Source organism: Rhincodon typus, chromosome 19, assembly GCF_021869965.1.
Source record: "Rhincodon typus isolate 14 chromosome 19, sRhiTyp1.1, whole genome shotgun sequence".
Taxonomy (NCBI): Eukaryota; Metazoa; Chordata; class Chondrichthyes; order Orectolobiformes; family Rhincodontidae; genus Rhincodon; species Rhincodon typus.
Window position 1 is genome coordinate 51,081,531 of NC_063350.1, and position 27,057 is coordinate 51,108,587.

At 43.1% G+C, this 27,057-nt stretch overlaps 1 protein-coding gene across 2 annotated transcripts in view; it reads right to left on the reverse strand.

The window, feature by feature from the left end:
- LOC109913578 (tumor necrosis factor receptor superfamily member 5-like) overlaps positions 1-26,100 on the reverse strand; it is a 56,070-nt gene extending 29,970 nt beyond the window's left edge. Inside the window, exons 1-2 of one of the 2 annotated variants that reach the window (XM_048608105.1) lie at positions 25,661-26,100; positions 9,124-9,208 (exon numbers count right to left, since the gene is read on the reverse strand). In XM_048608105.1, the coding sequence (XP_048464062.1) occupies positions 9,124-9,208; positions 25,661-25,702 (127 nt within the window). In that variant the 5' untranslated portion in view covers positions 25,703-26,100. The remainder of the gene's footprint in view (positions 1-9,123; positions 9,209-25,660) is intronic. The other variant, XM_020513114.2, reaches the window with a different exon arrangement.
- Positions 26,101-27,057: the final 957 nt, after the last annotated feature.

The window sequence follows — 27,057 nt, forward strand, 5'->3', positions numbered from 1 at the left end:
TCCATAATGACTCTGAAACTTACACAGTTATTGGTCACTATCCCCAAAATGCTTGCCTACTGAAACTTCAACCACTTGATCGCCTTCATTATCTCGGATTAAGTCTAGCATTGCCCCACTTCTAGTGGGACTATCTATGCACTGGCTCAAAAAGCAATCCTGGATACACATTTAAAAATTCCACTCTGTCTAATCCCTTCACGCTAAAGTGATCCCAGTTAATGTTAGGATTACAAATATCACCCTGTTTCTCCCATACCTTTCTGGTGATTTGCCTATATATCTGCTCCTCTATCTCCTGTGACTGTTGGGAAGCCTTTAGTATAATCCCAGCAAAGTGATCACCCCTTTGCTTATTTCCAATGTCTATCCAGAAGGCCTCATTTGAAGGATGTTTTCCCTCATTACAGCAGTGATGATTTCCTTTATCAATAATGTAATGCACCCATCTCTCTTACATCACCCCCTATCATGCCTGAAACATCTAAACCCTGGAATATAGAGCTGACAGCCCTGTCCTTCCTTCAACAATATCTCAGTAACTGCACTAATATGATAGTCCCACATAGTGATCAATGCCCTAAGCTCCCCCACCTCACCAGTCAAGCTTCTTGCGTTCAAATACACACACTTTACCTTTCTGGCCCTTACGTGTGCCTTATCCAGGCCAGTGTCTTCCCCACCTACTGGACTGTCCTAGCACACCTTCAATATCTGATTGGACCTTGCTCCCACCTTTACATCTACTCTGTGCCCCAACTGCACCCCTCCATCCCCCCAAGTGCCAGATTAGTTTAAAACCTCCACATTAGCATGAGTAAACCTCCCTTTCCAAATTCTTTGTCTGTAAGTACATTGTGGCATGAGGCAGGACAACTTGAGAAGGCTGTTAAAACAAGCCTTTGGGATTACTGGAGTAGGAAATTTGATGTTTTGGTCGGGACCCCGTTTCTGAAGAAGGGTCCAGACCCAAAACGTCAGCTTTCCTGCTCCTCTGATGCTGCCTGGCCTGCTGTGTTCCTCCAGCTCCACACTGTTATCTCAGACTCCAGCATCGGCAGTTCTTACTACTCCTTTGGGATTATTGCTTTTTTTTTTAAGAAAGGAGTAATGCACAAAAATAAGCAAGTTATCATAAACATCTATAAAGCAGCCAGCTGAAGAATTGCTCCCAACATTGGGGCGCAGTAGAAAGGATGTCAGCTCATCAGTTATGTGGACAGTGTAGCAGAGAAGCTTATGAAGAGATTTGATAGAGATGATCAAAATCACAAATGGTTTTTAATCAGCGATTGTTTCTAGCATCAGCAGTGAGTAACCAGAGACCACAAATTTAATGTGAGTGACAAAAAGAATCAAAGGCTGCCAACAGAAACACTTTTACTAGTGAGATAACACAGTGTGGAGCTGGAGGAACACAGCAGGCGAGGCAGCAGAGAAGCAGGAAAGCTGACGTTTCGGGTCGGAACCCTTCTTCAGAAATTTACAAGTGAGTTGTGACTGGGACTACAATGAGTGAGAAGTTGGCAGAAAGGCGTTTAACAAAGAAGGAAATAAATGCTTTAAGTGAAATTATATATTAAGAAAAACAGGTCTTTGTGAAAAAAAAAACAAGCAGCAGAGTGGGGTAAACTGAATATCCACCCGAAACACAGTGAGCCAAATAGCCTCTTTTTTTCCACACTATCATTTTATAATTTTGTAAACATTCAGCTCATAACGTATCAAATGAACTGGCTCCACTCAATACACATTTGAGAAAATGCTCCTGTCAGTGTCTTGGTTTAAGTCTAAGATGACTCAAGTATTTGATGGGGTAGCTAGATCAAAACTACTTTCAAGAAAGAGGTGGCACTATCGTGAAGGTGGAGATAACAGGAAGTACCTCAACACCAAGTGTATACAGTCGTGAAAACCAAACTCATTTCCACAGAGAGAGAAAGAAGAGAGGGTGTTGTTTGAGAGAGACAGAGACAGAAAGAGAGAGAGAGAGAGAAGGAGAAACAGAGAGAGAGAAGCAAGAGAGAGAGAAGAAAGAGAAAGGGGGGGTAGGGAGAGAGAGAGAGAGAGACGGAAAGAAAGAGAGAGAGAGGAAAGAGAAAGGAGGAGAGAGAGAGAATCACCAGAGATAGTAACCGACACCTTTAGGGGAGAGAGAGAGAGAGAGAACTGTGTGCTTCTGAAACATCATGAGAGAGAATGGGGACAGCAGCTGCATAAAGAGAGGAGCAGACCTGCATGAAAAAGTGGCAGGAAATGAAAATAAAACAGTGGTAGACAGCCCCATCAACCCCAGTGACACAGTGTAACATCGCAGGTAAACAAGTAACTGATAGGTATTTCTTCTGTATCTCATTTCATCGGCCAGGTGGTTTAAATCAGGAGATATTATTGCAGCTGAACAGTACAACAGAGAAATTAATTTTTAAACCATTTACCATCCAATTTAATTCACAAAAAATAACAGAAGTAGGTGGGTAGGTGAGACATTGCAACTGCAGTATGTGGGAGGTGGTAGATCCACAATGACCAAACCTGCAGCAAGTGTTGGCTGTTCAGGAAACTTCAGTTCTGAGTTATGAGCTGGAGTCCAAGCTACAAATACTATGGAGTGAAGAGCTACCAGGATATCGCTTCAAAGGGCAATCACAGCCTTTAGATTAATTACATCAAATCTGGTGCATGGTCAGGGGCTGGAGGGTGTGACTGTGAGTGAGACAGGTGTGGGAATGCAGAATTTAGCTTTGGAGGGTGTGGATTCCTGAGAGGAGGAATGAACTGTCCAAAGCAATATGATCCAGAGCACATTCAAATGGGGGGATAAAAGAGAAATGTAGCAGTAAGTGGGGCTATCACAATTAGGGTAAAAGATACTTCTCTGCAGCAAAGGCAGAGAGTCCTGATGCTGTGTTGCCAACCTGGTGCCAAGATCAAAAATACTCTTCTGGGCTGGAGGGGAAATTGCCATGGGAGGTGAAGGATCCAGTTGTCGTGGTCCATGTAAGACAACAATGACAAGCGTTGGGCTGGAAATGATGCCCTGCCGAGGGATTGTGAACAGCTCAGAGCTAAATTAGAAAGCAAAACCACAAAGGTAATCATCACTGGATTACTACCTGAATCACATGTACGTTGGTCGATAAGATTAGAAAGATAAATGCTTGCCTCAAAGATTCAGGTGGGAGAATGTGTTCCGACTCATGAGATACTGACACCCGTACTAGGAAAAGTGAGAGAGCTTCCAATAGGGCGGCCATGTTGAGGCCAGCATCCTTGGTAATCACATAACTAGGGTTGTAGGCAGTGTTTTTAACTAATTATTGGGTGGTGTGTGGGGAGGGGGGTGTTCAATTCTAGGAAAGTCTTTAAAAAAAAAGACAGCAGAGATGCAGATTAGTAAAGAAGCAAATGATAAATAAAGGGTGAAAGAAGCTATGGAAAATATATGCAGTGGAGTGCAGCAGAAATCAGAACCAGAGAGAGTAATAACGGTAAGGAGTTAAAGCTTAGGGCTCTTTTTCTGAAAGTGCAGAGCATTTGTAACAAGATAAAGGAGTTGATGGCACAAATAAGTAAAAACGACTATTACGGGCAGGTGGTTGCAAGGTGACCAGGACCGGGAATTTAATACTGCATTCCTGGGATGGCAGGACTGATGTATGAAGAGAGGCTGGATTGTTTAGCACTACAATCACTAGAGTTCAGAAGAATGTGAGGATTATTTCATAGCAACCTATAACATTGTAACAGGACAAGTCAGGGTAAAAACAGGAAGGATGTTCCTGAGGGCTGGAGCAGTTCCAGAACTGCAGCCACAGTCTAAAAAAAAATGGAGTAGGCCATTCAGGACTGGGATGAGGAGAAATTTCTTCACCCAGAGAGCAGTGATCCTGTGGAATTCTCGGCCACAGAAAGCAATTCAGTTATGTCTTTACACACCTTTGGATGGGCGTTGAACCAGGGTCCCCTGGATGCTCATATTTTTCCCATTCCAGATGTCAGGCTAAATGCCCTCTAATTCCCTGTTTTCTTTCTAGCTTTTTATTTAAGCAGTGGTGTTACATTAGTTGCCCTCCAATCCACATGAACTTTTCCAGAGTCAATAGAACCTTGAAAGCTGACCATCCATGATTTCCAGGACCTGTTCCTTAAGTATTCTGGAATGTAGATTATCAGATCCTGGGGAGTTATCAGTCTATGATCCCATCAATTTCCCCAACACTATTCTCCTACTAATACTGATTTCCTTCAGTTCCTCTCCATCACTAGACCCTTTGTTCCCCAACATTTCGGGACATTATTTGGGTCCATTATGGAAACAGAATTGAATTGTATATTGAATTGGTCTGCCATTTCTTTGTTCCCCATTATAATGTGCACTGTTTCTGACTGTAAGGGGCCTACAATTATCTTCACTAATCTTTTTCTCTTCACATATTTAAACAATCTTTTACAATGCTCTCCACAAGCTTATTTCCCATACTCTATTTTTCACCTCTTAATCAATCCCTTTGTCCTTCTTAGCTAAAATCTAAACTGCTCCGTGGCGAGCCTGTGGAATTCTCTGCCACAGAAAGTGTCTCAGGATAAAACAGTGAATGTTTTCAAGAGTTTGTTAGCTACAGTTCTTAGGGCTAAAGGGATCAAAGGGTATGGGAAGAAAATGGGAACAGAGGACTCAGTTAGACATAAAGTCATGATCATAATGAATGGTGGAGCAGGCTCGAAGAGATGAGAGCGCCTCATTGCTATGTTTTACACAACCAACCAGAGCTGACATGGTTTTAAGAAAGGGAAGTCATGTCAAATAAATTTGCCAGAATTCTTTAGTCATAACAAGTCGAATCAATAAAGTTTAACTGGTGGGTATAATGTATATGGATTTCCAGATGGCATTCAGTAAGGTACCACATAAGAGGTTATTGCACAAGATACAAACTCATGGTATTGGATGTAAAGTATTGGAATAAATCAAGGATTGGTTAACATACAGAATTCAGAACCACTGACTTTTTTCAGGTTGGAAAGACATAACAAGGATCCATCCTGGACCCTCAATTGTTTCCCATCTACCTTTAAAAAAAAATTTGGATGAGCTTTCCTTGAGATATCATAACGTTCAGGAATGTGAGACAAGTTCAGCAAAATGGGATTATATTGATTAGCTGACAATACAAAAATAGGTGATACAAGAGTATTCATGTGGATATAAAGGAATCTGTAAAGGGGTTTTACATGGGTTTGGTAAGTGTGTGAAAAGGAGGCAGTTGGGATTTAATGTAGGCAGTGTGAGGTCCTGCACTTTGGTAAGACAAATCAAAAGGCAGACTATCATTTAAAATTGTAGCACAGAGGGATCTGGGCAGTCTTGTGCATGAAACATAAAAGGTTAGCATGCAAAAGAAGCAAGTATTGAGACAGCAAATGGAATTTTGGCCTTTATTTCTAAGGGGCTGAAGTTTAACAACAGGGAAGTCTTGCTACAACTGTACAGGGTGTTGGCAAGGCTGCACCTGGAGTGTCTTTTACAGTTTTAGTCCCCTTATTTAAGAAAGAACGTACTAGCATTAGAGGCAGTTTACTAGATTCACTTGGCTGATCGCCAGGATGAAAGGGTTGTCTAATCAATAACAGCTAAATACGATAGGCCTTTATTTATGAGAGTTTAGTAGAATAAGGGGTGATCAAAATATGCAGGACCCTGAAGGGGTTTGACAGGTTGGATATTGAGAAGATGTTTCCACTAGTTATACAGGGTCTCTTAGTCTGAAGAAGGACATGCTCGCTATTGAGGGAGTCCAGCGAAGGTTCACCAGACTGATTCCCGGGATGGCAGCGCTGACATATGAAGATAGACTGGATCGGCTAGACTTGTACTCACTGGAAGTTTGAAGAACGCAGTTGGGGGGGATTCTCATAGAAACATATAAAATCCTGCTGGGACTGGACATGCTAGACCGGGAAGAATGTTCTCAATGTTGGGGAAGTCCAGAACTAGGGGTCACAGTCTAAGAATAATGGGTAAGCCATTCAGGATGGAGATGAAGAAGAATTTCTTCACTCAGAGTTGTGAACCTGTAGAATTGTCTGCCACAGAAAGCTGTTGGGGCCAATTCACTACATATATTCAACAGGGAGCTGACATGGCCCTTCCAGGTAAGGGGGTCAAGGGGTGTGGAAAGAAAATGGGAGTGGAATCCTGAAATTGCTCGATCAGCCATAATCGTATCAAATGGTGGTACTGGCTCGAAGGGCCGAATGGCCTACTCCTGCACATATTTTCTGTTTCTATGTTTAGTGGGGGATATTTCAAACTAGAGGCTATAGTCACAGCAGAAGGGGACGACACTCATTCGAAACTGAGATGTGAAGGAATTTCTTCTCCCAGGGGACAGTGAATATCTGGAATTATTAACTCCAGAGAGTTGTGGAGATTAGATCACTGAAAGTATTTAAACAGGAGATAGATAGATTTTTGAAATACAGACTTATTGAGGTCTACAATGAGCTGGTAAAAAGTTCAGAAGTAGGGATGTCTTACCACAGTTACACAGGGCCTCAGTGAGATCACTCCTGGATAACATGTACAGTTTTGGTCTCCCTACCTACGAGACGAAGTACTTACCATAGAGGGACTGCAGCAAAGGTTCACGAGGCTGGCTGGAATATCCTATGAGGAGAGATTGGTTCAACTGAGTCTGTACTCACTAGACTTTGGAAGGATGAGAGGAGATCGGATTGAAAAAATATAACATTATAATAGGGCTGGACAGACTAGGTGCAGAGGGAGTGTTTTCCCTGGTTGGGGAGTTTAGAGCCAGAGGACGCAGTTTCAGGATAGATGATAGGCCATTTATGATTGGGATGAGGAAACATTTCTTCACTCTGAGGGTAGTGAACCTGTGGAATTCTCTGTGGAGGCCAAGTCACTGAATGTATACAATAAATAGAGAAGTCTTTTTCTTTTAAGACTTTAAAGGCATCAAAGATTACGGGGGAAAAGTGGGAACATGATCGTACTGAAAGGTGCAGCAGGCTTGAAAGGCCAAATGGCCCTACTGCTGCCCCTAGTTTCTACAGAAGTGGAGTGGAAGCCTGCAGCTGTGATCTTATTGAATACAGGGGGCAGGCTTGAGGGATCAAACGGTTTAGGCCTGCTCCTGGCTTCTCTGTTCTTATGTAACAAAACAAAAATGCTACTGAGGCTGAAAGCCAGATTTTCAGCTCCCGATGGAGGTGGGAATGAGAAAAACATGTTAAGATTTTTGACTGCAAATTTCTATTGGCAGCGCCGTCCTGATCTCAAGCTGTTTCTCTGTGGCCTTCTCATAGGTCAGGAAGTGCAAAACATGCGCACACGTCATCCACAGTCAGAACGCCGTTGTGAAGACCATAAGAAATTTCAATTCCCTTCCTCACATTATTTCCACGTGCTAGAAGAATTAAATAAACATGCCAGATCTGAGTGTGCATGACCACTGAGGGAAACCTGCTCTGGAGTCTGAAACATTCTGACAGGAAGTGGTAAATGGTTTAACATCTTCAAATGTCACCTAAGCTGCTGCATTTTAATGTGGATCTGTTTTTAATGCAAGGATTCATCATAGCACTCTGTCCTGCAAACACAAATTGACCATTGTAGTGAGCAAGTCTTGACATGCATTTCTGTACTTGTCCCAATGGAGAAAGCACACTGAAAACTGAAGATATGCCAGCAAACTCTTGTGTCATGTATGCCATTTTATTCAAGAGGACATTGGATGATTATTTAAATAGAAACAATGTGCTATGACATGGGGATAAGGAAAGAGAATGGCACTAAGCCAAGATGCTCATTTGGAGAGCTGGTACAAACACAATTGACCGAATGGTCTCCTTCTACGCTGCATCACTGTTGTATACCTATTATTCTGTGTTGGACTGATACACAAATGTCCACTGATCTTTAGTGTTGATAAAATATATTCCTGCAGTTTAACAATAGAACAAGCTAAGCACCTACTACACTCCATTGATTCATGGGAAATCCACTTCAAAGTGGAAATGAAGCATCATTTGCAGCTTTTAAAAAATGCCATCTAGGGTTTCAACTTCAACAGATTGCATTACTGACATGTTCCAGGGTTAGCTGAGGGTATTAGGAACGCTTAACTGAGTCATAGAGTCACACAATATGGAAACCGCCCCTTCGGTCCAAAGAGTTCATGCTAACCATAATCCCAAACTAAATTAATCCCACCACTGCACTTGGCCCATATCTCTCCAAACCTTTCCTATTCATGTACCTATCTAAATGTCTTTTAAACATTGTAACTATACCTGCATCCACCACTTCCTCTGGAAGTTCATTCCACACACGGACCACTCTGTGTAAAAAAACTGCCCCTCATTTCTTTTTAAAATCTTTCTCCTCTCACCTTAAAAGTATTTCCCCTAGTCTTGAAATCCCTCACCCTCGGGAAAAGATGGCTGCCATTTACCTTATCTATATCGCTCATGATTTTCTAAACCTCTAAAATGTCACAACTCAACCTCCTACACGCCAGTGAGAAAAAGTTCCAGCCTATCCAGTCTCTCCTTATAACTCAAACCTCCATTCCCGGCAACATCCTGGCAAATCTCTTCTGAACCCTCTTCAGCTTATTAATGCCTTTGATAATAAAGTCTGGAGGGATCTAGAACCACTTATCCCATATTGGGGCTGTGTTTACATTTGATTGATGGTTTAATAGGTTACATATCTTTGATACTGTATGTTTTACAACAGATTAACAACTTTACAATCCTCTGTACTCTCCCTACAAATACAATCACAGAGTCATTAGCAGGAAACTGGTTTAAAAAACCAACTGAGAACAAGAAAAACACTGGAAAACATCTAGTGGGTCACTCGGCCTTTGAGGTATATCAAGAATATTTTGTCAATACTTTTATCAAACAAAACACTCTCGTTGCGAATGAAACTTCACTTCTCAGTTTCAACCTATCTTTCTTCTTCAATTGGTACAGATAAACACTACAGGTTTTTTCTAGTATTTTCCATACTTATATTAAGAAAATGTTTTGTTTTTGTCAGTAACTCCCTTATCCCTCCCTATTTAACCTCCACCCACTTGTACTCACCAGGACCACATTTGAAACAGCACTTGCCACCCTCGAAATACTGGGTCTTGTCATCACAGTCACTGGAGGAGGCACACAAGTAAAGCTGCAAATCAAACAGATACAGGATCCTCAGTACAAGGTGCTGACCTTTTCCTCAAGCTCCCTTCTTAATGAGAATTGGCTTCCTTCAACTCTCATTGATCAAGGCCAGCTGAAGTACACCAAACTTTCTACTATCGGGAATCTATGGGAGCAGAAGCATGCCAGTTGACCAAGTATCCTGGATAATCAAGAGATCCATGTTACAAACACAAAGTAATAAAAATGTAATGCAGGAGGTATACATATCATTGTCATATTTTATTTACATCATTAAATAATAATGCAACTTTGCCTTAAATAAAACTTACCTGCAGAGAGCCCTCTTACTCATATCCTCAACTGACAACTCGGACATTGCAACAATGCGGTAAATTTCTGGCATTTCAGGTATATAGCTTTTTTTTTGCCAGTTTATCAAGCACAGCACTCACAAGTTAAACCAAAGTTTGCTGTACAGCAACCCGCTCCTTCAAGTTCAGTGGTAGTTGTACAACATTACTGAGGTTATGAGGAAGGGTCACCGGACCCGAAATGTTAACTCTGTTTTCTCCTTCACAGATGCTGCCAGACCTGCTGAGCTTTTCCAGCAACTTTGTTTTTGTTCCTGATTTACGGCATCCGTAGTTCTTTTGGTTTTTAAGACTCAGGAGCATATTCCCAGCTACACAGATCTCAGAGTTTAACCCAGGGAGGCGCTTTGTTTTTTTAAAATGAAGGCTCATCTCTGACAACGTTCTTCGCCTCAAAATAAAAACAATCGGCAAGTTGTCCCAGAGGAAGGAAAGAGAGTAGCTCATATGGCCATTCACAGCCCAGGGAACCTCAGTCAAGTAAGTCATGTCAGCAGAGATGGAGAGACTTTCTAAATGAGTACAGGGCAATAAACAGGTCACAGAACAGCCTTCTAGGATCTAGAGCCGAAACATTTCAAGTTGTGTTTCTTCTCGTGTCAGTGTTCCCATGCTGGCATCTCCCAAGGGGAGTTTAATTTTATTCTTCAGCAGAATTCTCAATGATCTGAAGCAATAAGACATGTTTTCAAACCCAGCTTGCTAAACCAACTCTTTACAAGAAGATTAACCATATTCTTTTGTCCCCTGCTGTACCAACTGCTGCACTGTCATCAAGAAGGGTATTTCCCAGACTCTCAAATGATCAGCCTGTGAACAATGTTCACCCCCTCCTAGCCTCACTCCTGCTGACTGATTACCTGCCTGACTCAATCCACAGAACTGTGAAAGAAACCACTCCAAATCATCACCACTACAACACAAAGAAAGCCTTCACACCCAGGACAGCATCAAATGTCTCAATTTCTGCACAAACAAGTCAATCTCTTTTAAAGTTATTTCTCTGCTTCACAGTTGATGTTTGTAAACTGGGTATCCATACCTGGAAAATGTATACTTTTTTTTGTACAGCCCACAATATCTGCCAAACACATTTGGCAACCATCTAGCAGCAGAACTCTGGGTATTGTAGTTCAGCAGACTTGGATGATCCCACATTGTCCATGATGCACTTCCTGATCACTGTTACCATTCTCACTGATGTTACGAGTCAGATCCCAGAATGAAATCTGGCTTGACAGATTTTATTTTATTTGCCATGGAGGTCATTCACTGAAGCATAGCCACACAAAGTTGCAGATTTTCTTTAACAATAAAACAGATCACACAAATGTCTGAAAATAAAACCTGCCTACATACAGTACACAGTTTAAAAAATCTTAAAGCAAACAACAAAACAAATTCTCATCTATTTTCTCAACTGCTCCACTTTACAGCAATCCAGAGAAATGACACATCTATACAAAATCATTAGGTTCAACTTAACTGATTCTCCTTAGTTCAGTGGCTCAGTGGTTAGCACTGCTGCCTCACAGAGCCAGGGACCTGGGTTCGATTCTACCCTCGGGCAACTGTCTGTGCAAACTCCACACATTCTCCCTGTGTCTGTGTGGGTTTCCTCCGCGTGCTCTAGTTTCCTCCCACATTCAGTCCAAAGGCGCACAGGTTAGGCAGATTGGCCATGCTAAATTGCCCATAGTGTCCAGAGGTGTGTAAGTTAGTTGAATTAGACATTGGAAATGCAGGGTTATGGGGAAAGGGTAGATGGATGGACTTGTTGGGTCGAATGGCCTGTTTCCACACTGTCGGGATTCTATGAAGTTCCTTCCTGTGAACTCTTCTGATGCTCACAAAACACAAAGCTCAGACTTTCTCAATCTTTTAATAATCTGCACATTTTTAACCAAACACTCCCAGGTCTGGAAACTTCACAAATTAAACCTTTACATCAAGGTAAACGTGCTTTCCCTGAACAGTCCTATACTCCTTTCTTGAAGAGAAACCAGACTTATTTCTGATCCTAATTAGGTCTCTTCCAATGCTGCTAAAAGCATTTACTGTCTGGGTTTTCTGGGCTAAAATTTGATCTTTGATTATTCTAAATAAAAGATAAGAAAATGCCTTTCAATGTTTACTCCCCCTGACATAAACCCCACAGTGACAGCAATCTTCCATCAATACTCCAAGGTGTTTTGCAGTCACCTGCTCTCAGATACATACAGGATTAGTGACTGTTTCAGAAGGACACCCCCTGAACTTGTTTCTTTCAAACCCTTCACAAAGTGATATGCCAGTAGGTTGAATTCTAAAGTTTCAATAAAAATATTTATATGTCACACACCTAATTTATCCACAAAAACTCTTTGCCCTCAGTACACTTGGCCCAAAGGACACTCTCTGCTGTCTTTCTCACAGTTTTAATTCCTCATTTGCCTGCGTCTGTTTTCCTGTTTAACCTCTCTCTATGACTCACACGCTTCTAATGACTGTCTCTATTTTACACATGGAAAATAGTCACACTAAAGAAATTGACATAATCTGACTGTGATCACAGTGGTTAAGGCACCTGTTGGGGACATTTCAGAAGATGAAAGATAAATATTGGCCAGGCTACTGGGAGAACTCCCGTGTCGTTCAACAAAATAGAAATGGCCGATTTGACATCCACCTGCTGGTTTTAGTGGCTCGGCCTGACCTCATGACCTCAGACTTCCTCATAAAAAAGCTGCTGCAAACAAGATTTATTTATTATCTGGGCCATTGTGCAGCGCATCAAATTGCTGGACTGTAACGAATAAATAGCTTGTTAGAGAACTGTCCGAATATCAGTGAACAGTTCTCAACACTACTCCACACTCATGAATTGTTTTATTTTGTCTGGCATTTTTTTCTTAGTCGCTGATTCTAAGATTTTAAACGACGGTGATGCTTACTAATACTGCTCACGCTAATTTGTCCAGGTCTCCTTGTCCTTACATTCAAGAAATCAAAGCGGATGACCTGCAGAATCTGCTCCAAATATCTTCCATATGCTTTATATTTCAGGTAAGCTACAAGTAACTTGCAAAAAGACGCACCTACAGCAAGTCTCACTCGGGAAATGGCACGTCCATACAGTTTGATTTCCTGTCCAGTAATGTAAATGGCACGTGCATACAGTTTGATTTCCTGTCCAGTAATGTAAATGGTAGGTCTATACAGTCTGGTTTCCTGTCTGTTGAGTTATACAGATGACCTACTTGAGCTCTCCCTCCAAGAAGTTGTTCTCAACTGGAATGTCCATTTAAGAAATCACCTCTCTCATTTGGCAATCATTTTGTCAGCAGGACTGAATTGGGCTGTCAATTCAGTAGCTTCTTGCTTCCTCTAATTAAAATTATATTTTAGCGCGAAATAACAGTGTCAGTTTAACCTCAGAAAAAGTTCAACATCTGCTTCAAGCAAAACAAGCAGACGTGCTCTTATGTCTAAAGCCCAAACAAGACTTCCTGTTTATAGATGAGAAGGTAGCAGATATAGGTTACATGACATTAAAGAACAATCTGGCTTCTACCACTGTGTCTCTGGTATTAACCAAACACAAACTCTTAAAACAGCCATGGTGGGATTTGAACATGTGTTTCCTGGATTTTTACTCCAGTCTCTTAGTCAGTAGCGCAATAACAAGCACTATCACTGTATTAATTTTTTCTAATTAGCACATTAAAAAAAAGCTATTTTCCTCCAACTTCCCCTTCAATGCACTCATTCACAATGGGCCACAACTTTACTCAATGACATTTTGATATGTTTTAGGTTTGTGATTTTTTTTTAATCCTAAGGCCCAGCTTGTATCTAAAGCCAGCAATTTCCAGCAGCTATGTTATACAACAGGAAGTGGCGATTCCATTTGAAAAATGGTTCCTCTATTATGAACGAGTGAATAGGATCGTCAAATCTCACAGCAATGGAGGAGGCCATTCAGCCCATTGTGCCTTTGCTGACTCTTTGCAAGAATTCCCCTCTATCAATCCTGGGGGTTACCACTGACAAGAATCTGAACTGGACCGGTCACCTAAATATCCTGGCATAAGAGCAGGACTCCTGTTGCAAGTGACTCACCTCCCGACTCTCCACAGCCTGTCCACGAATCTACAAGGCATGAGTCTCCTCTTGCCTGTATGAGTGCAGCCCCAACAAAACTCAAGAAACTTGACACCATCTGTACAAGGCAACCTGCATGATTGGTACCACATCCACAAACATCCATTCTCTCCACCACTGAAGCTCAGTCGCAGTAGTGTGTACCATATAGAGGATACACTGCTGCCACTCACCAACACTCCTTCGACTACTTAGAAGGACAAGGGCAGCAGGTACATGGGAACGCCGTCACCTACAAATTTCCAACCAAGATACTGACTTCCTGACTCATAACCATGTCGCTGCTCCTTCTCCGTCCCTGGTTCAAAATGCTGGAACACACCCTACCGGCACTATAGGTGTACCCATACCTCGTGGCATGCAGTGGTTCAAGAAGACAGCTCACCACCACCTTTCCAGGGCAATTAAGGATTGGCAATAAAGGCTGACCTAGCCAATAACCGGACAATGAATGAAAGAAAAGCAGCCAAATAAATGCAGCTCTCTCACTCTTTGTAGCTTTGTGCATGTGAACATACAAAGCAAAGCAACTGTAGCCTTACAAATGTGACTGGAGATTAGCATCCAGGAGGACAAAAAAAAACCCTATCATATCAATGTCACTGTCGTAAAGATGTGATCTGCTCTCTAACTTTGTACATCTCATGAGATCATGAGTCCATCTGCAGCGCTGAAGTCAACTGAACCAATCACTGCTGGTTGTTCCAAGGAGCTTTGTAGCCTGGGCTGTGCTAGCTGAAGGTTGCACACATCATTTGTAAAAGATTACTTGTTGCAGCAACACAATGTCAAGACATTGGTAGTCAGACAAACACAACTGTCACAATGCCTGAATTACAGAGAGCCCCCATACACAAAAACTGGAACAGGCTAATTGTACAGTTCTGTCTTTTCTTCCCGTTAAAGGAGATGAAGAACTGGAATTGTAGTTATTGCACTGTCGAATAGCTGCAGACCCGGATCATTAGGCAACTGGGAGTAGATTCAACAACCAAGAAACATGTTCATAGTGCTAGGGAATGGGTGGCAGTGGCAACTCATTCATTCATTCACTGATCTGATGGAGAGCCCACATGGTAGCGAGTACAGGGCTCTTCATACGTTTGAGAGGGGGAGCCCTGAGTTAATGGAAACAATTTATCAGCTGATGAGCTATCCTCAAATAAATCGATTCAAGAGGAACTAACTTATGAATTGGCATTACTAAGTTTTGTCTGTAATATTTTACTCAAGTTTCAAAAATAGGGACTGGCAACAATCAATTCCAGGAACAGCCAGATCTCTGAACTCGTGTCATTACCATCTACTTCAACAAATGGTCAATCAAACTCTTTCAGTTCTTAATCTTTTGTCTTTTACAAATAAGGTGGCAGTGACAAAAAGTGAAGGGGACATTTAGAAATGCTATTGGTAACTCAGGGATATCACAGCTTTGATGATTCCATCCTCATTCTGATCATTTTTAAGTACAAATTAGGGGGAAAGAAATACAATGATCACAACTAGACAGCCCTGGGGAGAAATCCATACAGGCAGGTTGCAGGACAGACTCAGTACGCACTCTATCATAGTAATGTATACCCAGACTGTAGTGCTATTTCTATTCCTCCACAACATTCAGCGTTGCGGAGTGCTTGGTAGGTTACTGAACATTTTGTGTAATTTTTGTTTTATTCATTAACGGGATGAAGGCATCACTGGCCAGGCAGCATTTATTGCCCATCCCTAATTGCCCAGAGGGCAGTTCAGGGTCAACCACATTGCTGTGGGTCTGGAGTCACAGGTAGGCCAGACCAGGTAAGGATGGCAGTTTCCTTCCCTAAAGGACATTAGTGAACCAGATGGGTTTTTCTGACAATTGACAATGGATTCACGGTCATCATTAGATTCTTAATTCCAGATATTGCATCAAATTCAAATTCAACCATGTGCCCTGGTGATGTCACTCAGCACCGAAAGACTGAGGAGAAAGAAGTTGGGATTTTCTTCTGGACCGACTGGACTTATAAAGAGGTGATATCAGAGTGAGGCACATGGAGCAACGTGGGGAGTGGTGGACTTTGGCCCAGCTCAACCTGACTCTAGCCCCACATCCACCCCGCCCCAAGTCAAAGGTCAACTCCCTTCCATGAGGGAAGAGTCAGCAAGCTAGTGAGCTTATTCATTGGTGGAGCACTGATAGAAGTGACAAAAACAAAGGCAGAACCTTTCTGTGAGCAACAGAATCGTGTTCTTACAGACACCTCAACAGACACCATGACCTCCACCCATTGTTGGGATTAGACTGTTTCTCTGGAAAGGTGTAAGGACCATAACCAGCGCATGTGAGGCCTACCACCAGCTTCTTCCTAGAGCACTGGCAGGACCACATGTGGGCAAGCTGCCATGGATACAGTCCTAGTCTCTCCTCACACGCTGCGCTCCCACACACACGTACAGAGCAAACCAAATAGGGGCACTGATGGTCCAGGATGAAGCTGGAGGAAGGAAATTCCTCTTAGGAGTGATGGAGAGCCCACATGGTAGAGAATACAGGACCCTTCGCTACATTTTCCTGAATTGCCACAGTGCAAAGTCTGTTTCTGCACAGCAAACTCCCACAAACAGCGGTGTTTTAATGAAAAGAGAACCTGTTTTAGTAAAACTGATTGAGGGATGGACTTGGCCAGCACACTGTGGAGACTCCTCCTGATATTCTTTTAATTTTACAGGCACTGGAGAGGACAGCCAGTGAATGTCCCATTCAAAACACAGCAACTAGGGAAGAGAAGGGAAGCCCAGGGTTTGATGGAGCGGAGACATTTGAAAGAAATTGCAGGTCACAATCTTTCGGGCAACTGGCTCCGAGTCACTGTAAGCCGAGAGATTTCGAGATAGAATCTTTTGTGATCCCACCTACGAAGTGGAAACCCTGTTGAACTCACTCCAGTTGGGTTCATTCTGTTTGTACAAACCTCTCCCACAAACGATAACACTATCTCACCAGAGAAACCACAACACTCAAGAGAAAACTACCTTAAACATCTGATATCCACTCCTGGAAGTGTTTATCAGCTTTTCTAGACCTCATACCTCTCTTTATCCCATTTCAATATTAATTTCGCTTTCTATTCGACAGATTACTTCCATTTTACCTTTGAAATGTAATCATTTTCCTTCTCTATGTTTTAGGCCTTTTTTTAAAAACTCATTCCCATATATCCTCCATGCTATTTCTTTGTTCTTTCCAATTGACTTATTAATTTTCTTTTCCTTTGATTCCTCTCATTTCCCTATCTGCCAGTTTTCTCTCCTGAGGTTCTCACAGGGCTGTTTAGGTTTTTTTTGAGGCCTCAAGTGAGGTTTGAACCTTTGCTTTGTTTCAGTCGGCTATTTGAATGCAAGAGCCATTGCTAAACATGCTCCCACTTCCAACTGGATAGTGATTAGAACTACACAGAGAAAAGGAGTAGTAATCCAATGGGCTCCTAGAGCCTGCTCTGCCATTCATCTAGATCCTGACAGATCTTAGATTTTTATCGCAAGGAAAGAGGTCCTTCTGCCCATCATCAATCACCTATTTACTCTAGTCCCATTTCTAGTACAGCTATTTGCTCTGTAGCCTTGTATGCTCGGCACTTCAAGTGATCATCTAAATATTTCTTCAATGTCATAAGGGATTCCTATCTATACCACCCTTTCAGGCAGTGAGTTCCAGACACGCTCTGGGTGAAATAAAAATCTTCCTTAATTCCGGTCTAAACCTCCTGCCTTTACCTTAAATCTATGCCCCTTGATTACTGACCTACCATTAAGGGGAAAATATTCTGCCTATCTATCTTGTCTGTGCCCCTCATAAGTTGTAAACCTCATTCAAGTCCTTGTTCAGCTATCTCCGCTCTACGGAAAACAATCCCAGCCCATCCAGTCTCGTTTCATAGCTGGAACACTCCAGCCCAGGCAACAACCTTCTGGAATCTCTTCTCTTGTGCAATTATTTCATTTAATTGTGTGAGCAAAACTGCACACAATACTCCAATTGTGGCTAACTAATGTCTTATACAGTTCCATCATAACCTTTTATTTCAATGCCTTGACCAATCAAGGCAAGTATCCATAAGCCTTCTTAACCACCTTATCCATCTGTCCTACTGTCTTCAAGGGGATGCACATCAAGGCCCCTTTGGTCCTCTGTATTTCCTAGGGTCCTACCACTCACCATGTACTCCTTTTCCTTGTTAGTCCTCACACTTTTCAGGATTAAATTTCATTTGCCATCGTTGTGCCCAACGGACCAGGCTGACAATATTGTCCTGCAGTCTAATGCTTTCATTTTTGGTATTTGCTACATCACCATTTGCAAACTGACTGATCAAACCTCCCACATTCAGGTCTAATGCACACAACACACAGCAAGAGATTCAGCAACAAACTTTGTGGTACGTCACTGGACGCAGGATTTTAGTCACAAAACCAACATTCGACCATCACCCTCTGCTTCCTGCCACTCAGCCAGATTCAATCGTGATGAACATTATCTCCCCCTGAAAGAGTCATACTGACTCTCCTTCCCCACTAAGTGGGCATTAAGGCTGTCCCTCAGAATGTTTTCCCAACAGATTCCCTACCACAGATGTTAGATTCACTGGCCAGTAGTTTCCTGGTATTCCCTTCTTGAATAATGGTACCACATTAGCTGTCCACTAGTCCTCTAGAATCCTCCTGGGGCCAGAAAGGATTTGAAAATTAAAGTCCGAGCCCCTGCAATCTCCTCACTTGCCTCCCACAGCAGCCTGAGGTCTGTCTCATCTGGACCTGGGGATTCAAACATTTTCAAGCCTGCTTAAACTGCTAATACCTCCTCTCTCTGAATTATAATTTATTCAAGTATATTGCAGTGCTATTCCCTAATTTCTATATCTACATCGTTCTTCTCTATCATAAATGTGACATACTTACTTAAAACCTCACCTGTGTCTTCCAGATCCACCTTCAGTTTGCCACTTGGGTCCTAAATAAGCTCCAGTCTTTCGTTGGTTTAATCTCTTTCCCCTAATGTTCTGATAAAATGCTTTTGGATTTTCCTTTATTTTACATGTCCCCTCTTCACTTTCCTAATTTCATTTTAAGTGACCCCCTGTACTACCTACATGGAAAATCATGCTGAGGTTGTATGGGACATTGGTGAGGCCTCTTCTGGAGTACTATGTCTGGTTCTGGTCGCCCAGTAATAGGAAAGATATTATCATGCTGGAGAGGGTTCAGAAAAGACTTATCAGGATGTTGCTGCGTATGGAAGGTTTGAGTGATAAAGAAAGGCTGGACAGGCTGGGACTTTTTTCACTGGAGCAAAGGAGATTGAGAGGCGACCTGATAAAAGTTTATAAAATAATGAGAGGAGAGAGATTTAAAAAAGACATAAGAAGTAAAGTTTTTATACAGAGGGTGGTTTGGTGGATGCAGGTACAATTACAATGTTTAAAAGACATTTGGATAGATACATGAATAGGAAAGTTTTGGAGGGATATGAACCAGGAACAGGCGGGTGGGACAAGTTTAGTTTGGGATTATGTTCAGCATAGACTGGTTGCACCAAAGGATCTATTTTTGTGCTGTATGACTCTATGACTCCACCAACTGCACTATCAAACCTGCCCACAAGGAAGTTGGTCCCGCTCCAGTTCAGGTGTGACCTGTCAGACTTGCACAAGTCTCAGCTTTCCCAGAAAGGAACCCAGGCATCCAGGAATCTAAAGCCCTCCCTTCTGATCCAACTCTTCAACCACACATTCATCTGTTCTATCCACCTACTCCTATACTCACTGGCATGTGAGACTGGGAAAAGCCCACAGATTACGAGCTTTGAGTTCCTGCTTTTTAATCTGCTACCTAGCTCCTTTAATTCTTTTTATTTGTTCATGGGATGAGGGTGTCACTGGCCAGGCAGCATTTCTTGCCCATCCCTAATTGCCCAGAGGGCAGTTCAGAGTCAATCACATTGCTGTGGGCCTGAAGTCACATGTAGGCCAGACCAGGTAAGGATGGCAGTTTCCTTCCCAAAAGGACATTAGTGAATCAGATGGGTTTTACCGACAATCAACAATAGACTTATGGTCATCATTAGACTCTTAATTCCTGGTTTATTTTTCTGATTGCAGGACCTCATCCCTCTTTCTACCTACATTGTTGGTCCCAATGTAAACCATGACAGGTTCACCTCACCCTTCAAAATGCCCTGAATATCCTTCACCCTTTCACCAGGGAGACAACACATGATCCTGGAGTCACATCTGCAGCTGTAGAAATACCTGACTGTGTCCCTAGTGAGTCTCTTACCCCTTCTGTTCTCTCTTTCTCTCTTTCTCTGCTCCCTCCTTGTGCAGACAGATTCTGGCTGCACTCTCTAGAGGTAACATCACTCTCACCATTTTCCAAAGAAACTCTGCTCTGCAGTGAGATGCGCTCTAGGGCTGCCTAACTACCTGCCTGTCACTCTTCTTCTGACTGATGGTGACTCATTACCTCTCTGACTGCACTGCCATACGCTGCTGGGTGACCATATCTAAAACCGTGCTCTCCATGTTACTCTGATCTCTGTTTTGGATGTGCTCAAAGATTGAGCTTCTACAGCTCTTTGGGGGCAGACAATTCCAAAAATTCACCAGAAATTCCTTCTCATCTACACACACACACACACACACACACACCTCTTCCCCCTCCCACAAGAGGAAACATCCTTCCTGTCCACTTCGTTGAACCATCTAGAAGTTGAAACATACACAATGAGATCACCTCTTGTCCTTCCAAAAAGAATACAGACCCAGTCTCCTCAATCTCTCCTCACAGGTCAATCACTCCATCCCATGGAACAATGAGAAGAGGGACAATAAAGCTCAGTTGATTCTTTTTCCCTCGTTCCTCACACCAAGAGTTCTGAAGTTCAATGTACCTCCACTCCTGCTCCTCCTATTCCTATTCACCGACATCTTCAACCTCTCCCTCCTATAAGCCAAAGTCCCCACCTGCTTCAAGACCACCATCATCCCCATGCCCAAGTAAGCACATGCAACGTACCTTAATGACTACCACCCAGTGGCTCTGACCTCAATAATCATGAAGTGCTTCGAGAGGCTGGTCATGGCCCACATCAACTCCAGTCTCCCAGCCCACCTCGATCCCGTACAATTTGCCTGCTGACTTAACAGGTCCACAGAGGATGCCATATCCCTAGCCCTGCACACATCCCTGGAACATCTGGACAACAAGGACACCTACGTCAGACTCCTGCTTGTGGACGACAGCTCGGCCTTCAACACCGTTATTCCCTCCAGACTGATCTCAAAACTGTGTGACCTTGGTCTCGGCTCCGCCCCCTGCAACTGGATCCTCAGCTTTCTGATCCATAGACCACAATCAGTGAGGATAGGTAACTGCACCCCCTCCACAATAACACTCAACACTGGAGCCCCCTCCAAGGATGCGTCCTCAGTCCCCTACTGTACTCCCTGCACACCCATGACTGTGTTGCCAAATTCTGAATAAACGCCATCTGCAAGGTCGCTGACGACATCACCGTAGTGGGACGGATATCTAACAGCAATGAGTCAAAATACAGAAGGGAGATAGAGGGCTTGGTGACATGGTGCAATGAAACAATCCATCTCTCAAAGTCAGCAAAACTAAAGAACTGATCATCGAATTCAGAAAGAAAGGAGGAGAACACGGCCCCATCTACATGAACGGAACTGAGGTTGAGAGAGTGAACAGCGTCAAGTTCCTCAGAATGACGATAACTGACAACCTCTCCAGGACTTCCCACGCAGATGCAACAGTCAAGAAGGCACAACAGTTCCTCTTCTTCCTCAGGCGACTCAGGAAATTTGGCATGTTCATAAAGTCCCCCACCAACTTCAACAGATGCATAATTAAAAGCCTACTGTCTGGGTGCATAACGGCCTGGTATGGCAACTGCTCTGCCCAGGACTGTAAGAAACTACAGAAGGTGGTGTGCACAGCCCAGACCATCACGGAAGGCAACCTTCCACCCACAGACTATATTTACACGGCTCGCTGCCACAGAAAGGCAGTCAACATCATCAAAGACCCATCACACCCCGGTAATGATCTCCTACAACCTCTTCCATCAGGCAGAAGGTACAGAAGCCTGAACACACGCACCAGCAGGTTCAGGAACAGCTTCTTCCCAGCCATTATCAGACTGTTGAATGGACTCTAGCCTCAAATGTAACATGTATGCTTCTAAGTCCTTTTGATCTGTACATTCTTTGCTAGCTGTTATCTGCCTGTACTGCTCACAAACAAAGCTTTTCACTGTGTTTCGATACACATGACAATAAAATCAATCAATCAGTTACCCTCAGTCAATTCCTCAGAAACTGGAGGCTTCTCACCACAATACTCAGCAGCTCAGTTACCAAGTGAACCGTAATGTTCTCATTGAGACAGGAGGTGACCTCTCAGACCTTGAGCCTGTTCCACTATTCACTTAGGTTCAGTGGCAGATCTGTATCTCAGCAGCAGTTACTCTTCTCAGTCCCATACTGACTCCATCCCAGATTCAGTGGTCTCCCCTTCCCTTCCACAGTTGGCTTTCCCATTCACAGTCACTGCCCACAAAAGGGTGACCTGTTCTCAAACAATCAATGTTCTCAACATTTGGAGAAGCCCTGTACATACTGAAACTTAAATAAAAGCCAAATCATGTGGAACTGTCCTGGCCAATCTCCTGCTGTTGATGATTAATCCCAAGGACACTAATGCAACCAACGCAGAGGAAACATTGGAGATGTATTAAAAGGTGTTTTTCATTTTCTTTTTCATGTTTACTAATGAGTTATTAACAAGCTATCATGCAGATGGCTGGAGAGGAGTGAAGAAGTCGGAAGAGGCGTGAAATTTAATGAAATCTCCCGGAATGTGTCAACAAATATTAGTGAGGATATCTCACACCCTCATAAGACTGGTTCCTTCCGCTTTCCCTTGGTTAGAATCATAGAATCCCCACTGTGTGGAAGTAGGACATTCAGCCCATTGAGTCCATAACCACCATCCAAACAGCATCCCACCTAGACCCACTTCCCCACTCTATCCCTGTAGCCCTGCATTTCCCATGGCTAATCCATCTAGCCTGCACATCCCTGGACACCACGGGACAATTTAGCATGGGCAATCCACATAAACTCCCAACTGTGAACTGTGGGAGGAAACCAGAGCAAACCCACACAGACACAGGGAGAACATGCAAACTCCACACAGGCAGTCATCCAAAGGTGGAATTGAGCCTGGGTCCCTGATGCTGTGAGGCAGCAGTGCTAATCACTGAGCCATCGTGTTGAAATACCCAAGATGAGAACTGAGTCTTCAAGTGTTTTATTCAATAGATCCACTGGATTTGCTGTTCCTCAATGACTAGGAAGGGGATCACAATGAAGACAATGAACATGTTTGCCAATTGCATCTGGGCAGACACTGGGATGAGGTTATGATTGCATTTATTGGTGATGCCCACTGCAGTTAAACAGTTAACAAATACACATCAGCGCAAGAAGAATGGACACACAGTTGAGGCATCAATGGGAGGGAAGCATCTCCACTCAATTCCAGATCTTGGAATTCTTGTGTAGGATTTAGACTTTAACTGGATTCGGTTGCTACAGGCCTTACTCTCCTGCTAGGATGCAAATTACCAAAGAGAAACCTGGTTTCCATTTATTTTCAATATTAAGATTTTGTGAAACTTATTAAGAACAGTTACAGCCTGAGAGGATAATGGCAGCTTGAAAATTTCACAGAGATTAATTTAGCAAAGTGTGTTCAGGGGAATTCCAGCCTTACACAAGAAGCCAAATTATCTGACCAGATTTAGTAAAATATTTAAAACAGAACTGTTCCCTTCACACAGTAATCCTTCTAGAGAGCCATTTTGAAAATAAAGATTTGAAAAAAAAGTCTTCAAACCCAGCCACAGGAACATAACAAAGAGCTATCAAAGCTTTCATTTAGCAGGCACTGTTTGGGAGATGAACTGAACAGAATACTGAAGAGATACAGATTACTGACACATTAGCAACAAAAGAAAGCATTTCAAACCCTCCAGCTTACTCTGCCATTCACCTGAATCATAGCTCGCCTGAATCTTAGCTTCGTTGGCAAATATCACCCACTACCATTAAGCAGCTAAAATCTAGCAATGTTAATACTAGAAACTCTTTAACCCACATCTTTTATTTGTATAATGGACGAAGGATTTACATACAAATGAAGTTTCACCTTAGAGATCCTTCCAACAAAATGCAGTTACAGTTCAGGTACACTTTAGATCATTTTTTTTACACATGCACAGCAAAGTTTACTTCATCAGACTCCATACAAACTGAAATGTGGCATATGGATACGGTTATCATCACAAGACAAACAAGACATTGGTACAAATTCATCTCCCACAATCCAGACAGCACTCCCTTGGTACTGCACTGGAGTGGGCTCAATTCTCTTGTTGTGGGACTTAGAGACACAAATAGGAGACCTGCCCCATCATAAGACCATAACATATAGGAGCAGAATTAGGCCATTCGGCCTATCCAGTCTGCTCCAACGTTCGACCATGGCTGATATGGTTCTCAACACCCACCTCCCCTCACCCTTAATCTCCTTACTAATCAAGAACCTCTCTGTCTTAAATACACTCAATGACCTGATCCCAGCCCCTCCCCCACAGCCCTCTGCAGCAATGAGTTCTACATATTAACCACTTTCTGGCTGAAGAAATTCCTCCTCATCTCAATTCCAAACGGTCATCCCTTCACTCTGAGGCTGTGCCCTTGGGTCCTAGTCTCCCCTTCTAGTGGAAGCATCTTCTCCATGTCCACTCCATCCAGACCTCTCAGTGTTTTGCAAGTTTCAATCAGATCCCCTCATCCTTCTAAACTCCATCAAGTACAGACCAAGAGTCTTCAACTGCCCCTCATACAATGAGCTCTTTATCCCTGAGATCCTGTAAACCTGTTCTGGGACACCCCCTCCAATGCCAGCACATCCATCCTTAGATACAGGGCCCAAAATTGCTCACAATATTCTGAATGTGGTCTGACCAGAGCCTAACAAAGTAATGCAGCAGTACGTCCCTGCTCTTGCATTCTCGCTGTCTTGAAATGAATGCCAAAATTGCATTTGCCTTCCTAACTGCCAAATGAACCTGCATGTTAACCTGAAGACAATCCTGATCTAGGATTCCCAAGTCCCTTTGTGCTTCAGATTTCTGAAGGCTTTCCCCACTTAGAAAACAAAGTATGCCTCTATTCTTCCTGCCAAAGTGCATAACCTCACATTTTCCCACATTGTATTCCATTTGCCACACTTTGCCCACCCTCCTAGTTTGTCCAAGTCCTTCTGCAGCCTCCCGGCTTCCTCAACATTACCTGTCACCCCCACCCCATCTATCTTTGTGTCATCTGCAATAATGCCCCCAGTTCCTTCATCCAGATCGTTTAATTGTACACAGTTTCCGTCAGTCTGGAATGAGGGCTACACAGTTGATGTTCTGTAGCTGTCTGTGAACGCTAAAGCTACAAGCCTCAATGAGACAAATACAACAAGACACACAAGTGGGCGTAATACCCTGGAAGGGTAAGAATCGAAAGTGAAAGGAACGTTTTCCGATATATTCCTTCAAATGGGCTCCATGTTTCTTGTAAACAAGGACCCTGTTAACCGTCCTATATAAATCTTCATATAATCCCACCACCCCCCAACCCCAAGCCCTCTCCAGCTGGGGGAGGAGGTTGTATAGTCCTGTGTAATCCACGGAGGACGGGAAATGTTGGAGACTTTGTTGTTGGGACTTCCTCATTACAAAATAAAACACACAACAATGGGTCTTACTTAATCCAGACAGTTCCCTCTCAAATTCGCATTCCCAGTGAAACTGGGCACACCGAGGGTCCACAGCTTTTAATACTTACTGGAATGACACCAGACAATAGGATGAGGGTCAGTGAATCCATTGGTCCCGGGGATTGTGTCTCTCTGTCGGGTATCACACTGCAACAGTTCCCCTTTTTCCACGATTCGTAAACACTTCCACCCGTTTCCCTGCAGAAACTGACAGTTCCGAGACTGGATACTGAAATTTCTCCCTCTCTCTGCTTTGTCCTTCGCCCATGCACCGGGCTCACGGACACAAAGTGTTCTGAGAAGCCACTACCGGAACAAAAAGAGTCAGACCGCAGCCTTGTTTCTCATCCTCTCTCTCATACACACACAACCACCCCCGCACCTGCAAACCGGACACTGCCCCAGTGCAACTAAAGACTGGTCACAGCGTGAGTCTGTGCTGTCTACCAGACCAAAGCTGTGTCCAGCTACGATAGGAAGGCATCTTAACATTGACACGTTGAGCAACCAATGAAGGCAGGCTTGCATTGGCATAGCGCCTCTCATGACGCTGGAAGATTCCCCGCTCTCCTTACAAGCTCTTGAAGCCCAGTTTGAAGTGTAAGCATCATGCAAGGAACAGGGAGGTCACTTCATTGCAAAGCTAAACCACACAGGCAACAAAGCCACAGTAATCAAATTGCTGTTTGAGGTACAGTAACTGGTGCATAGTTTTAGGGAACTTGAGGATTTTTTTTCACCCAGAGTTGTGTGAAGGCAGGAACCCTGAAGACATTTAAGAAGTATTTGGATCAAAACCTGAAATGCTGTAGGATGTGAAGAGCTTTGGTGAAACAGTGGTAATGTCCCCACCTCTGAGCAAGGAGGCCCAGGTACAAGTCCTACTTGCTCCAAAGGTGTTTCATAATATCTCCAAACAGGTTGATTAGAAAATATTTATCAAAAGCTGCACGTCATAGAGTTGTACAGCATGGAAACAGACCCTTCGGTCCAACTTGTCCATGCTGACCAGATATCCTAAATTAATCTAGTCCCACTTACCAGCATTTGGCCCATGTCCCTCCAAACCCTTCCTATTCATATACCATCCAGATACATTTTAAATGTTGTAATTGTACCAGCCTCCACCACTTCCTCTGGCAGCTTGTTCCATACACACACCACCCTCTGCATGAAAAAGTTGCCCCTCAGTTCCCTCTTAAATCTTTCCCCTTTCACTTTAAACCTACGCCCTGTGGTTTTGAGGACTCCCCTACCCCGGGGAAAAGACCCTATCCATGCTCCTCATGATTTTATAAACTTCTATAAGGTCACCCCTCAGTCTCCAATGCTCCAGAGAAAATAGCTCCAGACTATTCAGCCTCTCCTATAGCTCAAACCCTCCAACCCCGGCAACATCCTTGTAAATCTTTTCTGAAAACTTTCAATTAATGGGATTGACCAGCCTTAACAAAATAACATTAAT